Source organism: Drosophila eugracilis, unplaced genomic scaffold, assembly GCF_018153835.1.
Source record: "Drosophila eugracilis isolate 14026-0451.02 unplaced genomic scaffold, ASM1815383v1 contig_408, whole genome shotgun sequence".
Taxonomy (NCBI): Eukaryota; Metazoa; Arthropoda; class Insecta; order Diptera; family Drosophilidae; genus Drosophila; species Drosophila eugracilis.
The window spans coordinates 600803-617381 of record NW_024573270.1 but is presented as its reverse complement, the minus strand read 5'-3'; the positions used below and the strand labels follow the sequence as shown (position 1 = coordinate 617381).

Sequence of the window (16579 nt, the reverse complement as noted above, 5' to 3'; positions counted from 1 at the left end):
TGATGGCCCGCCTAAAAGTAAACTTTAATATCTCGCGAATTAATTAGGAAGAAGAAAGAGTTCTCCCTTTTGATAGTTTCTGCAAAACCAAGTTAATTTTTAATGGGGAAACACACTTGGCCAAGAAGTAAAAGGCAACTTTTTTACACCCCAATAGGGTAACAGCATACAAGCGCAGCTTATCAACTTTATTTACTACCTAATGGGTGGCTGTCGCTGGAAAAGCGGGGAAAAGCTGTTTTTTGTGTTCTTTTTTCTCATTTTGGCAAGCATCTGCTTGGCATTTGAGTACCTTTTGGAGCATCGTAAAAAAAAGAAAAAGAAGAACGGAGAAGAGGAAAAAGTCGCACACTCGTTGTCCTTGGCAGATAATTGACTCATTTATTCATTCCCAGCTCCTTGGACAATTCCTTTTAACTGGTCATCAAATTTATTCGCACTTCCTTAACGGTCCATCTTTATTTCCACCTCCCCCCGCCCACCAAACATTCACAGCTCGCTGCTGCTCCTTCGGTTTTGTTGATCATTTGCTTAAGCTAAACGCCAAGTTCCTGCAGCTGTTTGTTTTTACTGTTCTGCATTTTCCAGAGACCCAGCACAGAGACGAAAGCCCTCTGCATTTTCCACCTCCCCACTACTACCACCGCACTACCATCTATCTAACTACAGCCCCGTTTTAAGTTTTGAATCACTGCAAATGCACAAATACAAAATGGTGTAGGTAAGTTCCATCTGTGAGCGAGTGTCTTAAGTATTTTTGTGCAATTTGCTAGAGCTCCTCCTTATGCCTCATGCCTCCTGCCCCCTTCTTGGCCACGGCAACGGCCACCCTCCTTCCTTTTGCCTTGTTGCCCCCCACCCCCTGTGAAGCGTCGTTTCATTTTAGTTAGTGTTGAAAATCGCTTTGGATTTGCATAAATTTGCTTGCCTTCCGCCCCTATCTCCACCCCCTATCATCCATCCCCCATGTTTTATTTCAACACTTCTCAACCCCCCATTTTTCCAACGGCTTTGCATTTGCAAACAGACAACAACAAAAGACGATGATGACAGCGTTTTGTATAAGAAACTAAGTGAAGAAAGGCGGTAGGAGAGGGTGGGGGGGGTAGGGCTTTGGAACACATTAACTTTACATCATTGCGCTCAACTACATTCATCTTCAAAATGCCACAAAACTTGGCCACTCCGATGCCCTAAGAAGTATGCTATAAAAGTAAAACTTAAAGATGTTTCCTTCTAGAAATTTCAAGTTTGCAATTTTCATATTTAAAGCTAAACTTGTAACATGGCAAGGAATAACTAGTACTACTATTTATTAAACATCTACAAAAGATCAAAAAAGTCTTTTCTAGAAGTGGAAAAACTACCTCTTAGTCCCCTCCTGTACCCACAATCATAAACCTTCATTCATTTCCACCCACAATTATTGCCTGCAACAACTCACAAAAATCCACCGCTGATTGGGAATTATGTGCCAGTTTGCTATTTGCACATATCACAATAAAAATATTAAATACATTGTGGGTTATTCTTATGGCGTTTGCGGGCAGTGTTGATTTGATTGCGTTACAGTTCATTTACCCGAATCCGAGGACCAAAAACCAGAACAGAACCAGACCAGAAAGGAGGAGGAGAAGGATGGATCCTCCAGGAGACACATGACCGACCGACCGACCAACCACCCCATCCACAAAATTCCACAAAATCCACCCATCTGTGACCCTCTGTAGTTGGAGCGTAAGCCATTATGGTCTCATTTTAGAGGAGCTTTTTGGTTTCGGGTTTTGCGATGCTTGTACAGTGAACAAAATTTCGAAACTTAATGGGATAAAGAAAACTTGTAACTTGACTATACCCCCCTACAGCTACATTTATCCTATTAATAATTCCCATTTGAATTTCCAAACTTAATGCTTATATATTTTTCCCGCAGTGTAGGCGCGCTTGGTTTCCCAAACTGAAGCTGGGGCATTGGCATTCGAATTGGCAAAGCGCCAGGCCAGCGATTGAGCGAATTTCAATGCAATAAATGTGTGACGCTCAGCTGGAGGTTACCACCCACCCACCTTCAACCCTCCACCCCTTCGGTATATGTACATACATGTGTGTGTGTGTGTGTGTAAGGGTGTGCGGGTGAGCTTGCTGTAATGTAATGGTAATGACCCCATAAACTGAACAACTTGTTTGTGCCCAGTGCAAAGGGTTGTTGCCATTGTGTCGCCGAATGTTTGCTGCTCCACCAGCCCCAGCCTCAGTCCATGGTCCTGGTCCTGGTCCTTAAACCATCCTCTCAGTGGGCTTGCTACACACACCCACACATACATCGATATATCTCGGGGTGTCCTGCAATTGTCCTGAGCGTTAAACAGTCGTCATGGCCAGCTGGCATATGTCCAAATCGCTGGCGAAATTGATATCGATGGGGTTTGAGGATGTTCACCTCCCCCGTCCTGTTTGATATCGCGATTTGTCAATAAAGGAAGGTTCCAGAGGAAAGGTCTAGACAAATTATAACTAATGGGTGGTGCTTTATGAAGGGTTTTTAAAAAGGTTTTTCCTTAAGTTTCGTCATAAGGCCTTCTTAATTTGCCAGCTCATTAAGTTACCTTTATTTTTCCTTAAGATTTTCTACTTATACTGCATTAGTTCTTTCTCATTTATCCTGTCACTCTTCGATTTCATTGATATATATCTTTTCTCTTTTCTTCCATGCTATTTTTAGCTTGAATTTTCCTTTTCTTTTCGGTGGCATTGGCAATTAATGCAATAATTTTTCACACATTCGCCGAGGAAAAAAGCCACTTAAGGTTGCCGAGCGCTGCTAATGAAGCTTATTTTGCGTTTCCTTGGCCGGCCAGCCAGCCAGCCAGCAACATTTGTATGTGTCTTGTCTGCTCACACGAATATAGAAACACCCACACATATATAATATGTATATATATATATAGATCCCTGATTAATGTTGTGAATGGAGTTGGGGCGGTTTCCCCCTTCTTTTTTTTGGGAGGGGGGCTAGGTTGGTGATGGAAAAGTTTTGCCAATTCAATGCCGCGCGCGTAGGTAATAAGATTGATTTTCACTTTTTCGCTTTTCACACTCACACAGCAATCACTCACACGTGTGCACAGCGCCACCACTACCTACCACCACCATTGCAGACTAAAACTTGATTAATTATAGCCATTGATTTGCTTTCCACGGCTTCAACTCTCGCCCGGCCTTTTCATTAATTTCCGCGTCGAGTTGCCGGCTTCTTGTTCATCGGCCCGGCCCGTTGATGATAATGATCCGCCATCCGCCAGGGAGGCGAACGAAAAAAAAGAAACCGAAGCCACCCAAAATCCACCCTTTTGTCCATCGTTTTTGGCCTGGGAAAATGAGTGTTTGGGGAAGGGCAGTCAACTCTCCCCCCCTTCCTTTCGCTTTTTGTGGAAATTTATTAATTACGTTTTTGGTCTTATCAAATTACGCTCTGCTAATGCACTCAAATTTATACCTTCCGTGCTTTTTTGAGCTTTCGCCTTAACAGGGCAACGCTCTATTCGTACACTGAACGAAAAGCTATCAAGTTAATATCGTAAAATGTTACTTAATTAGCTTTCTATATTTTCTTTTCAATCGTTGAATCTTTTTCCTGACCAAGTTCGCTTCTTGTTTAAGTTATTTTATGAGATTAAATTTCCTTAAAAATTAATCATTCTAAAAATTTTTGTTCTGCCTGAGTTTTTCTTCAACTTTCTTCTGTCGAAATTCCGAAATTTATTGGCGGCCATTTTGTTTTGTGTTTTTCTTCAGTTACCTGAGCAAATGTGTGTGTGTAAGTGTGTGTGTGTGAGTGGGTCCTAATTTGTCCTCGTTCGAATTGTAACGGAAATTGGTTTCGCTCTTTTCCTCTTACCACCCTACCTACCCTCCTACTTTACCGCCCATTTTCCAACCAGCTCCCCTACACCTCCTCCTCCTTCTTCTCCTCTACAAACCCCTTGGCCATAATGGCCAATTACAACAACAATTGCTTGTTCCTCCGCAGCTTGTTCATTGTTCAAGTTTTGTTGCCATTTCCGTGACTGTTGTTGCTGTCATTATTATTATTATTGTATTTGTGTATGTGCATGTGTGCGTGTGTGTGTGTTTGTGTATTTGTTTTTGTATTTGTATTTGTATTTGCTGTGGTTGTGTTTTGCAATATGTCGAAATTCAACTTCCGGTTTTACGTATTTTTCGTTTTTTGTATTTCATTTTCTCCCATCTAGCCAGCAGTTAACATTTTCTATTTTCTTCTTTTCATTCTCTGTTTTTTTTTTCTTGTTCCCTTCACCGCTTGTTAACACAATAACATGGCCAAAGAAAGGCAAAAGAAGTGCGAGTTGAAGAAAATTTGCCAAAGGAAATGTTCCATTTTCCATGCTGTTATGTGTGTGTGCAATACAAAAGCGAATTGCCTGGCCCACCCACCCACACCCACACTCCATGTGGGTGGAGAAGATGACAAATTTGCTGTATCAGATGACAGTTGTTGGGCTCGACTGTCAGGACACTGGAAAAGCAATATGTTTGCGGGTTGTGCAGCAGAAGTGCAGAACCCTTGAAAGCCCCATTGGAATGGAATATGGTAACAATATGTGCAATCCAAGTGACTCGCAAATGCCTTTCGCCCAAACGCATACTTTCTATGACTCTACTGAGGTCTACTTTTCCAGCCTGCTAACCCAATCCCCTGAAATCTCTATTCCAAATAATTACTAAAACTCACCTTGATCGGCCACATTGATGACTCCATCCTGGGCCACTGCAATAGCGGATATGGCCTGGAATCGGGCATTTGACGATAGCAGCGTCTCGGCATTGCTCAGAGTTCCATCATCGTTCAAGGTGGCCGCACCACCGCCAATGCCAGAAGCTGTGGTCTTGGCACCCAGAAGCACAGTGGTAGTAGTGGTGGGTCCAGTGGACATCAGACCGCCGCTGCCGACGATGCTGGCCAGAGTGCCACCACCGCCGCCGTTTGATCCGGAGCCAGAGTTTGAACCGGATCCGGTGGAGAGGGCAATGCCGCCGGCACAGATGCAGGCACCACCACTGCCATTTGTACCACCGTTGCCGCCGTTTGAGCCACCGCCGCTCGAGCCGCCGCCGCCGCCTGAGGTTGCCGACGAACCGTTGCCATTTCCGCTTCCGTTTCCGCCTGATGGGGTAGTGGGGGTGGTGCCGCCATTCGGACGCGTTGGATTAACAGTCGTTGAGTAGGCGCCACCACTGGCCCCGCCCATACCCGATGAGGCAGCGCTGCCATTGCTACCGCCGCCAATCGCACAGTCACACGTCTGGGATCTAATGGTTGGAAATTAGAGGAAAATTCAAAGAAAAGCGAATTAGTTGGGTATAGAATATTAGTGATTAAGCTAAGGAACTTTGATTTTATATAATGGAAAGTTAATTTAAACTAAACTAAGGCACTATTTAGATTGCTTTCTGCTAATTAATTGGCTCTACTACTGGCTGCACCTATTACTTTAAGCTAAGTAAGCGATTCTAAGGGCTTTCTCTGCCTCTCTCTATCTTTCTGGCCAACTTGTAGTGCCTCACAGATATGGTTTCATTGTTATACGATACGATGAAGGGCTGGGTGGTGGGTGTTCTTTCCTCTTCCTTTCCTTTACTTTTCCTATCTCTGTGGCCGCACCCTTACTCCAGAGGTTTTCCTCCAGGATTTCCCTTGCCGCTTTACTTTTTTGCCGGCTGCTCGGGACGCATATTTATGATGACATTGTTTGTTCGATAAACAGAGTCTAAAGTAAAGTGAGCTTGGGGCGCCGCTTATCGCTGCCACGCCCACGCAACAGACACGGACACGGACACAGACCCAGCCACCTTTCCGCCTTTCGTACCCTTATAGCCCTTCGGTCCTCCTCCTCCTTAACCCCTTTTGGCTACCTCTCGAAAGATATAGCCTTCGCACAAAAGACGCCGGGGGAAAGAAAAAAGGAGCAAGCAAGGGAGAGAGAGAGAGAGGGACGAAAAAAAAAAGAGTGAAAAGTTGATTTATAGTTTCTGTCTGTGGCGCGACGGCCGCTAATTACTTTGCTACGACTGCCGGCCACGCCCACTTCAATCGTCCGCCCTGCCAGCGCCAGCGTACATGTTTTGTCTACCCTTTTGAACCCCTTCTGGCCTTCTGGCACCTGACGCCATTCACATGCCCGGAATTTTAGTTAGCTTAAATCAACTATGAACCCCGAAATTTGATGGGAATAAAGTTGGACAGTGTTGCCTGTCTCTGTCTCTTTTCTATTATGTTTCTGTGTGGTTTTTGTTTTTTATTTTTGTTTTAACCTTTAAATATCATTTTAAATTTAATTTTCTACTCTTATTTCAGTGACCAACACTGGCACATCTCTTTTGTTTCATTTTACAACACTTAATCTTTACGTTTCATAAACCTATTAAGCGATCCTTCAAATTTCCCAACTCCCTTCACCAATTTTAATCTTTTTTTCAAATACTTTTTCTTATCTTCTTAATACCAACTTTGACCAACACTGTCAAAGTTCTTTATAGCAATTTACAACACTTAAACGTTTTTTTTTCGCCTGACAACAAGGGCAGAAAATTATTCCGTTTGCGTCAGGAATTTAAGTTCATTGACTGCTGTTTCCGTTTCCGTTTTGCTGCCCCGCTTTAATCAATGCACAAAATGCAAATGGCTTTAGTGCCTCTGGAACACAAATACATATGTATAAATACATACATATATATATGTGTGTGCGTGTATTGGGGCAATGAAAAATCAGACAATGAAATTCCCCAATGTGAGAATTCCAATTAATTTCTGGTCACCGTTTTCGATGCCTTCAAAATGGGTTAATAAAGTCAAATAAAGTTAACATGGCACTGGATGGCCAAAAACGACCAAGGCTATATCCATGTATGTCTATCTACACACATACATATACATATACATGCATGTATAGAAGAGAAAGAAGAAGAGAGAGAGAGAGAGAGAGATATACTCTAGGGGGTATTGCCTAGTTGGCCTGACATTTATGGCCGTTTTGGTGCATTGGCAATTTTGTGCTGCTCTTGCTGAATTTTTATTATTTATGCCCCACTCTACGGGTCGAGTAGTATCCTTTCTCCTTCCCGTTCTCTCTCTCTCTATATATATCTCTATCTCACTTTCTCACTAGCCTGGCAATGTTGTGTGCGGTGCGTTTTGTCCCGTGTGTCGTTTGGTAGACATTTTGAAAAATTGGCTGATATCGTTCGGCAATATGCAAATAGCCCGGAGCTCACTTAATTGGGTCAAGTATGCGCATAAACAAGTCCGAGTGGAGTCAATCTAACCAACCACCCCCCTACCCACCATCCGCCCCCCACCTCTACCCATTTCATTTTACCAACAACAATTTTCGTCCCTGGTACCCATTTTCATTCCATTCAGTTTTTGGCCAGCGGCCTGCTGACCAAATTCCCTGTTATGTTGACCCAGTAGCCAGTCAATATTTGAGGGCATAAAACAACTAAGAATGCAATAGTCGGCTATTCCAACAACATATAGGCACATTCTATACGCAGTATATGCCCTACTGCTAACTACTGGGAATTATTTATTTTCTCTGCACTTTGATAACTCGGTGAAGACCAAATATGGCCTAGCAGTGACAGCGAAAAGGGTGAACCCCCCTTTGATTTATACTAGATTCACGAAACTAAGCCTCCTCTCAAAGTGTATGAAATATTGGTTATTAAGCTTTCGAAAACAAAGCATTCATATTTCAGAATCAGGACAAAAACTAATGGAAAGTAGTTGATGATTTACATTATTGACATGACAATTGCAATCTATATCCGAGAATTATGGCAATAAACATACTATTAGTATGGGAGACTGCAACTCCTAGATTAACATTGATTTAAGGGCATCCTAAAATGTATAACCCAAACTCTATATTCAGCTAACCTAAGAGCAACTTCATGTTTATGACCACCAAAGCAGTCTGTAAACCAAATTGGAAGTTCAGAACTCAAACAGATCCTGAGATCTAAGAGCTTGTTCTCAGTAACGGACAAACGGACAAACGGACAAACGGACAAGGTAACATTTATCATATCTTAACATTCTACAATAAGTACTCACCCTGTGCCCTCTTGTTTTCCAGCAAAGTATCGCATATTTCCAGCCGTGTCCACCACGCGAATAGAGTTAACCCTCCTCGAATCACTGTCCGCAATATAGAGATTGCCGAAGGGCGAGAAAGCCATGGCCAAAACGGTGCCCAAAACATTATCTGCTCCCGTCTTATTCACCCTGCCATCCTGTCCACCATTGCTGCAGTGCAGCGGTGTTCCGGCCACGACACGAATCTTCATATCGGATGTTAGACGCAGTACCAAACGGTCGTCGATAAAGTGCAGGGAACCATCCAGAGGGCTCAGAGCCAAGCCAGTGGGCCATTGGAGTTGAGCCTGATTGGCCATCAAGGTGCCGCTGCACGGGGCTGGACTCCAGTGATTATGATGACCATGGTGACCAATCAGCGTGTGTATAACACCCTTGGGATCCACGGCTCGGATATTGGTGCCATCGGCAATGTACATGGTACGATCGGCGGCAATGGCCAGGCCCTTGGGATGGGATAGTCGAGCCAATAGGGCTGGTCCACCATCACCGCAGTTACCCTCATCGCCGGGTATACAACGCTGGCCGCTACCGACCACCGGGTCACTGTTAATGCTCGGATCCTTGACCTTCTCCAGTCGCAAAAGTCTCAGGATTTGATGCCTCTCCGGATCCGAGATGTACAGATGTCCATCGGCTGGCGAGACAGCCAAGTAATATTGATACGACACCTGGGTGGCACTCAGCTGAAGAATGGTGAACACCTTGCCATCGGGTGTAATGCGACGCACCAAATTGAAATCGCCCACATAGAGACTGCCATCTGGCCCGGTGGCCAGGGCAATGGGTGTCAATAGCTTGGCATCCTTGGCAACGCCATTGCAGTAATCGGGACACGTGAGCGGTCGCTGTAGACCAGTGCCCATTACCACCTTAACGGTCCTCGGGTATTCCTTCATGTGCAGCGTACTGCCATCACCCTTTTGCAGTATGCCCTCATGGAAATTGTAGTGATGATGAATGTCCAGTCCCCAGCCACCGATATCCGATATATCCACATCGTAGCCCTGCAATTTGGCAGTCTGGGCAATCCATACGGGCGACTGACAGGTGCTGTGCTGGTAGCCAACCGAAATCCTTGCCACAGTCACACCATAAACCTTCTGGCGATACACGTTCCGTTTATTCCAGGCGAATGTGTGCACCAAACTGGGATCCGCTTCGTAGGTCTTCACATGGAGGGCTCCCTCAATTTCCACACCCACATGCACATGGGTCAGGGTGGGCGGTATCGTTTCGGCGGTTAAGCGCATGCGTACGATGCTCAGATATCCACTTGCCTGCGAGGATTGGTAGGTCAGATGGAGGTCTGAACCAGGAATCTGGATGGATTCTTGAACGATCTGTGGGGGAATAATAGAAGAAAAAGTGGGTTAGCACTTTGGAAAAAGGTACTTTTGTGGAGGAGTGGATTGTATTTTATCAACAGGTTTAGTTTGGGGTTACTTACTTACTATCTAAGATAACTAACTTTCATCTTGAGAATAGATTACTTTATAGCCTTCCAACAAAGCTTCTCTTCTCAAGGGACATTCAAACTAATTGCTATTCGTTGATTAACTAAATTTCATCCTCAACTATTGCTGTAAATGTTTCCTTTTATTGTTTTTAAAACCCTAACGCAACTTTACCATTGGCCCTAGGTGACTGTTAACCTGGGAAAACTTTAACTGGCTCTGTGGCGGCCAGAATAGGAGGGGAAAAGGTAGTAATAGGGAAATGAAAAAAGACAGAGGAGGTGGCAAACCAAGTGTCTGGCGGTGACCGCAGCTGGACAGGTTCGAGTGCTGCAATTAAACGCATTGCGAATCCGCCGTCGAGGACCAGACCTTCAAGGAGGAGGCAGGTTTCCTTCTCGCTCTCTCTCTCTCTCCTGGCAGAATTAATGTCTACCTCGGTGGTCCTTTCACCCGCCCTACACCAGCACCACCACCACCACCTCCTCCTCTTTTCAGCGGGCAGATGCAAAGTTATAATGTCATTAAGGCAAACTTTAAATTAATTAAAACTGCGCTGCGTCCAGCAGCTGCTGCCAGGACTGCTAATTAGGAATGGCATTAGGTACGCGGGTCGGTGGGTAAATGCTTTGCTATAGTAAATGGTAAATGAAAGGAAGGGTGACTGCTACACCTCTTCTTTCTCCTTCTACACCCACCTGAGTCTCGGCAAAGATGACCCTTTTGCCGGGCATGGCGCCCACACCGTTTGGCATCCACGTGCTGATCAGCTGGGGACGCAGCTTCTCGTGATCGTGATCCATGCACACCTTGCTGGCATCATTGGCCTCGTCGGCCGTATGGTAGTGTATCGAGTTGAGGAAAGTCAGGGCAGGATTAAGTGGAGCAACCCTACAGAAAAGGAAAAATAAGATAAGATAATATTAGTATTAGTATTAGGTTAAGCTATCTGAAGTAAGCTTTGTAAGATGTAAGATGACTTAATAGACTCTGAGTAAGATTTAGAAACTTACTTGATATTCCTGCTGGTGGTCTCGTCGTCGTCGCTCAGCTGCATTTGCACTGGCGGCAGCACCACGATCCTGTTCCAGGGCACAAAGACGGTCCGGGTCAGTGGTCGGAAGGGGGAGCGTTGGAACTGCAAGGTCACAGCCCCGCCGCCATTCACCAGTACATCGAACCTGAGAAGGAGAAAAAAAAAACAAGACACGGGCCATGAGAAATATGAAATGGAATACGAAATTAGTGCAAAAGTTGGCTGGCAAACATGCAAATTAATATTTTAATGAACTTGAAGAGGGAATTGCGCGAGTATCCGCCCTACTCCTTCCTTCCAACTGTTTTTCCTTTTGCTTTTCCTTCTTTTTTTTTTCTCTCGCTGTCCATCCCCGCAATCTAATGCCAAGGTGGAGGTGGAGGCACAGATAATACCTCAATTGTTTGTGGGAAATTGAAAAACTTTAGATGCCGACTGGCTGGCTGGATGGATGGATGGCGGTGCAGAGAGGGTAGTATAGAGCACAAGTTAAGATTCCATACCCCTCCTCCTTCCTCACATAGCCCCCCCCCTTGTCATGCGTTAGCCGCATTAAATATAATGATGGCGATTGCGAGCCGCCGCCATTATTACAAGAGAAAATTCGCATTGCAGCTACGGAAAAGTTGCACAAACTTCTGCCAAGAAGACGAAGATGTTGGAAAACAAAGGGCCAAAATAACAACAACAGCAGTGGTGGGTAGAGGGGGTGAAAATGGAAAAGAAAATGCAGGAGAGCACGAGTCGAGGGGGAACTGGAGGTACAAAGCCAAGTCGCGTTGCAAACTCAAGAAATGGCGAAAACTTTTACTTTTGAAATATTTAATTAATGCGATTTTTAATTGTGTTTTGTTCCTGCGATCCTGCGATAAAGACAGGGAGAGAGAGAGAGAGATAGAGGACACAACGAATGGCGAGATGGCCTGCCTGCCTGCATGTGGAAAAATGTTGGCTTTCCCTTAATGTACTACTCTAAACTCCATGCTCCCTATTTTTGCCTCGAATCAAATGACAAAACATTCAATTGAATTGCCTCGTAAACAAAGCCACCAAAGCTGCCTCAATAAACATGGCCATAAACAAGGACATGCATTTCATTAAAAATAAAGTGGTAAAAACAAAAAACAAAAAAAAATAATCAGTGGAAAATAAAATCGCTAAATATATGTGTAAGGGAATTTTGTAAAATTTGTTACAATTTTTGTGCTAATTTAATTTTACTGTTTTTTGTCTCCCTGCAGCTGTTTGCTTGCCATTGTTGTTTTTGTTTTGCTTTTATGGCATGCATAAAGAGTAGTTGCACATAGTCATAAATGCACAGCCATGGGCAAAATAATAGTAGCATTTTTACACAACTTTCTGATGGATTTCTCTTCTTCTACCAAATTATTAACATTTTAAGTCATTTTTGGTGTAAATCGAAAATAAATATATTTTTTAGTACGTTTACACCCTATTACTTTGCCCTCAGCTGTATAAATACTATGGTCTGCCGTGGATTGCATTCATTCATTTGTAATTGAATTGGATTTTATGAGCATGACCAGACCCCGAAAAGGCAGAGAAATGCGAGGAGTGGCCAGTGAGCCAGCTCAGTCAGCGGGTGTATAGCATTTAGCGGAGGCAACAACCCAAACACAAACACAGAAGACATACACACACACACACAAGACACACACACACATACGTTACAGTGGACGAGTCTGGCAGTGCGAGGGAGAGATAGAGAGAGAGGGCATCATGAATCCTGAACTCTAATAATACTTATGCAATAAAAAATGCCAACAATAATCCCCTGCAGCACAATATAATGACTTTTATTACCTTTATTACTATGACAACAACAAGAAAAACAACAACAATAGCATACAATGCATGTCAGCCAGCAGCAACAACAACAGCGAAATAAAATAAAAAATAAATACAAAAAAAAAAAAGAAGATGGGGAAAAGGAAAAAATTAAGCAGGACAACAAATGGCGAGGCAGCCAAAAGAGCAACAAGAAGAAAAGTCGGTCTGCGAATGTGTGTGTGTAAGTAGGAGGGGGGGAGGGGGGGAAGGGTGTTAGGGGCAAAGGCGGGTGGCTAATAAAAGCATAGAATTGAAATAAACATTATAAATACAAAACCATAAAAACCTGCAACACAGCCAGGAACCAGAACCAGAAGGCTACAACAGCAATCTGAGGCCAAAAGTAAGAGGATACACACACGGACATATGTGTTGGGAAAATCAGGGGGGGGAGGGGTGGTATCATGCTGGTTGGAAAATGAGAAAGAAGTGCGGTATAATAACCCGCGCTAGCAACACACTGTTGCTTATTGGGCCGCATAACATGGCACAGCACAGCAGCAACATTAGCAACAGCAGCAACAGCAACAACTTCACCTGCTAAAGGCAGGAATTCAAGAAAATAACTCCTACAGCAAACAAGTTCAATGATGAAAGAGAATTTTCATGATGAATTCATGGAAAACCAATACCCTTCAAGCGCATCAATAACGCTTGGCGTAAGCCAGTTAATAGCGAGTTCAAAAGCGTCACTAAATTGCTGGCCAGCAGTGTAGATGTAAGAAGCCGAAAATAATGCGAACATAAACAGGAATTATTGCACACACACACACCGAAGCAGGACTAAGAAGAAGGCCAACAACAGGGACATAAAAAATAACAAGGACAACTTTAAAATCCCTCGAAAAGGAAAAACAAGAAAGGTAAAGAAAAGAAATGCAGAAAGGGGAGCAAAAAAAAATAAATAACAGCAGAAATTGTCATAATAAAAATACATAAATAAAGAGTGAGGAATTTATATGCCAGGACACGACCCAGGCAAGTTGTTGCATATTGCGACATATTCGGCACACGGCACACGGGACACGGGTGAAGGCAAGAGCAACATGCAACATCATATCGCTTACTTGGCCATTGGCCTAATGAGAAATTATGGCCAAAAGTCGGGTGAAAATGTAGTTGCTTTTCTGTTTTTCTGTTTTTCTTTTTTCCCCCCGCTCTTTGTTTTTATTCCGGCTCAGCATTGGCCCAAAAAGATATGCTATACACCTGGTTATTTGTCTAGGCTAATGTGCAAGTGTGTGCGAGATTGAAATAAACAAAGCTAGAGTGAGTGTGTATGTGTGTGTGTGTGTGTGTGGAAAGTAAACACAAATAATCATCAGACAGTCGTCGGAGTTTTGTCTGTCTGCTGCACAGATTTTGTTTGTATTCCTTCGCTTGGCCATAATAAAATCAGACAGAGTCGGGTGCGAAATGTTTATTTAAATTGGCCAACACACACACACACACACACACACACACACGCATGAAGGGAAAAGAAAATGGCAAAACAACAAGGACGGCAAACAATGTTGCTGATGGCAGCAAACGGAAATCCTTTTTACAGAAGGAAAAACAACTGGAAAAATATTTATATTAGATATATTGGATTGCCAAGCGGGCGGGCCGGGCATCTCTCTTTTCCGCTTTTCCGAAATTTTCTGTCATCCTTCAACTAGTTGTTCTTCTTCTTTTGCTTTTGCTACAACTACTACTACTTTACAGTTGAGAAAATATTCTGTCCTTGCATCTTTGATGGGCTCAATTAGAGCAAAAGTTCTCCGAGCATTTTGTGCTTAAAAAGCAATCCGAATGAAAATGTCAAATAATTGAAACTAATGTCCTGTCCTCTGTCCTCGTATTTACCATCCTTCGAAACCACCAAGCGAACCAAGCCACCACCATAAAGACACTGAACCACTGAGCCACTCCTGCGGCTTTCTGGCCAATTGTGGCCTGTCTGCTCTAATTATGCTAACCACTTGTGTAAACTTGAGGACTCGAGGACAGTGGCTTGCTTTCTCCATCTCCATCTCCATCTCCTTCTACTTCTACTTCTCCTTCTCCCAAAAACGAAAGTTGGCCGCACATCAAAGCAAAAGATTTAATTAAAAATTTGATAACTTGCCCTCGCTGGCGGATCTTCACCTTCTTCTACTTTTTTCTTTTTTTTTTTGGCCTTTATTTTTGACTGCGCAACTGTGCTTCTGGCCATCGGCGGATTCCATCAGCAGAATTTAATCAACGAAAAAAGCTACCCCCTCATCTCTCTCTTTCGTTGGAGAAAGTCATCCATACGTAAGTAATTTGCATTTACCAAAATGTATATGACTTGCACCCACACGAGTACAGTGGAGCATCAAAGAAGGGGACTAATTCAGAGCATTCATTTAGTATTTGTTGGCCAAAGACTTACATATTTTTTTGTTTTTACCAATTTATAATAAGTTATAAAAAGTATAAATACTCACCATCCTCCTTGACGAGTTAGGGTGAACCCAAATCGGGAGTCGCGATCCACAGAGACACGGATGCCGACGATGCCCAGTCCTTGGGGAGTGATCACCTGTCCACGCATCACCGAAACGCGACTATATTGAGTTTTCCAATCCACACATCGAGTTAGGGTTTAGGGTTTAGGTTTTAAAGTTCAGTTGCAAAAGATAAAAAGACATCTGTTAGTTACTTGGCAATATTTGCGTTTGAGTTTCTTTTTGATTTTCTTTAATTTTATTCTTTTTTTTTTTGTTTTGTTTTTTTTTTGACTTTCTTTTCTTTTCGTTTTCTTGGTTGGTTTTTCTAATTAAGTTTTTGTGGTGGAAATCATAGATATTGAAAAGGTGAAGAAAAACATTTAGCAAATTGTCTGTATTGATGGAAATGGGAAAAACTGAAAAGCGACTCGATTGTTTTCTTAGCACTTGGCATTGGCTCTAAGGACAACAAACCGAAAAAACAAGTTATGCAATAATTTGAGAAAATATTTATATAAATTGATTTATATATATATAATATAATATATAGCTATGTTTCGTATGCATATGTATGGGTATATTTTTGTATTTAACTATTAAGGAGTGTTTATGTATAAATTGAGACAGACAGAGAGATAGAGATATATATATATATAGAGCGAGCGAGCGAGCGAGTGAGACGTAGAATGAAATGGGATGAGTTTCTGAGAGTTTTGTCGCCAGTAATGCGTTCTCTACTTTGTATCTGTATCTTTGTATCTTTGTATCTTGGTATCTTTGTATATATATATATAAATTTTTTCTATCTGCAACTGCAGTTTGAGTGTGCTTGTGTATGTGTTTCTGGGGAATTCTTTGCGGGACAATCTCAAAGTGTTTGCCTGGCTTTGGGTAATTCAATTATTGGAACTGGAAACTGGAAACTGGAAACTGGTTGTGGATGTGTATCTTCGAGTGTGTGGAATGAATCGAATGAATGTCCAACAATGAGCTACGGAAAAAAGAGCAAATTGGGGCGGGGGGTGGGGGGAAGAGCAGGAGAAGCAAAAAGTGGGCATGCAGAGGATGCGGGGATTTCCATCGCAACTTGCCCATCTTTCGCATTTTCCCACTCTTACCGGGGGTGCAGAAGTGCAAATGGCATTTGGCACGCAGCTTGGGGATATATCTGAGATGGAAATGGCTGGGATGGCTAGGGATGGATGGTATATATATTCAAGTCCCGACTTTGGAATGCCAATATATATCGAATCCTTCAACATTTCTCAGCGAGTTTATCAGAATTTCAAGTTGCTTTCGTTATTAAATGGAAGGAGAAAGCTGCGACCAAAGGGAGGGGGTGGGGGAGTTGTTTGAAAGTGCAACGATTGATGGTCTATCGATCGAGTGGGTGAATGTTATCGAAGGCACTCGGCATTAGTTTCCTTGTGGAGAGTTCAGCATGAAAAGGAATTAGAATTATATCAAAATTGTTGTGTCAACACACAGGTTCATATCGTAATTATCGATAATTATCGATAATTTCTTAATAAAAATTGATACTTTTAATGAGATAGAAACGTACTCCTTAAATTGGTAGGCAATTTATAAAATGTTATTA

The 16579-nt window shown here is 42.9% G+C and overlaps 1 protein-coding gene across 4 annotated transcripts in view; it reads right to left on the bottom strand.

Moving 5' to 3' along the window:
• LOC108103787 (teneurin-a) overlaps positions 1-16579 on the bottom strand; it is a 222360-nt gene that overhangs the window by 8631 nt on the left and 197150 nt on the right. For all 4 annotated transcript variants that reach the window (XM_017209417.2, XM_017209418.2, XM_017209419.2 and 1 more), the window contains 5 exons: positions 14977-15096; positions 10650-10817; positions 10335-10527; positions 8138-9522; positions 4754-5331 (listed from right to left, as the gene is read on the bottom strand). In XM_017209417.2, the coding sequence (XP_017064906.1) occupies positions 4754-5331; positions 8138-9522; positions 10335-10527; positions 10650-10817; positions 14977-15096 (2444 nt within the window). The remainder of the gene's footprint in view (positions 1-4753; positions 5332-8137; positions 9523-10334; positions 10528-10649; positions 10818-14976; positions 15097-16579) is intronic.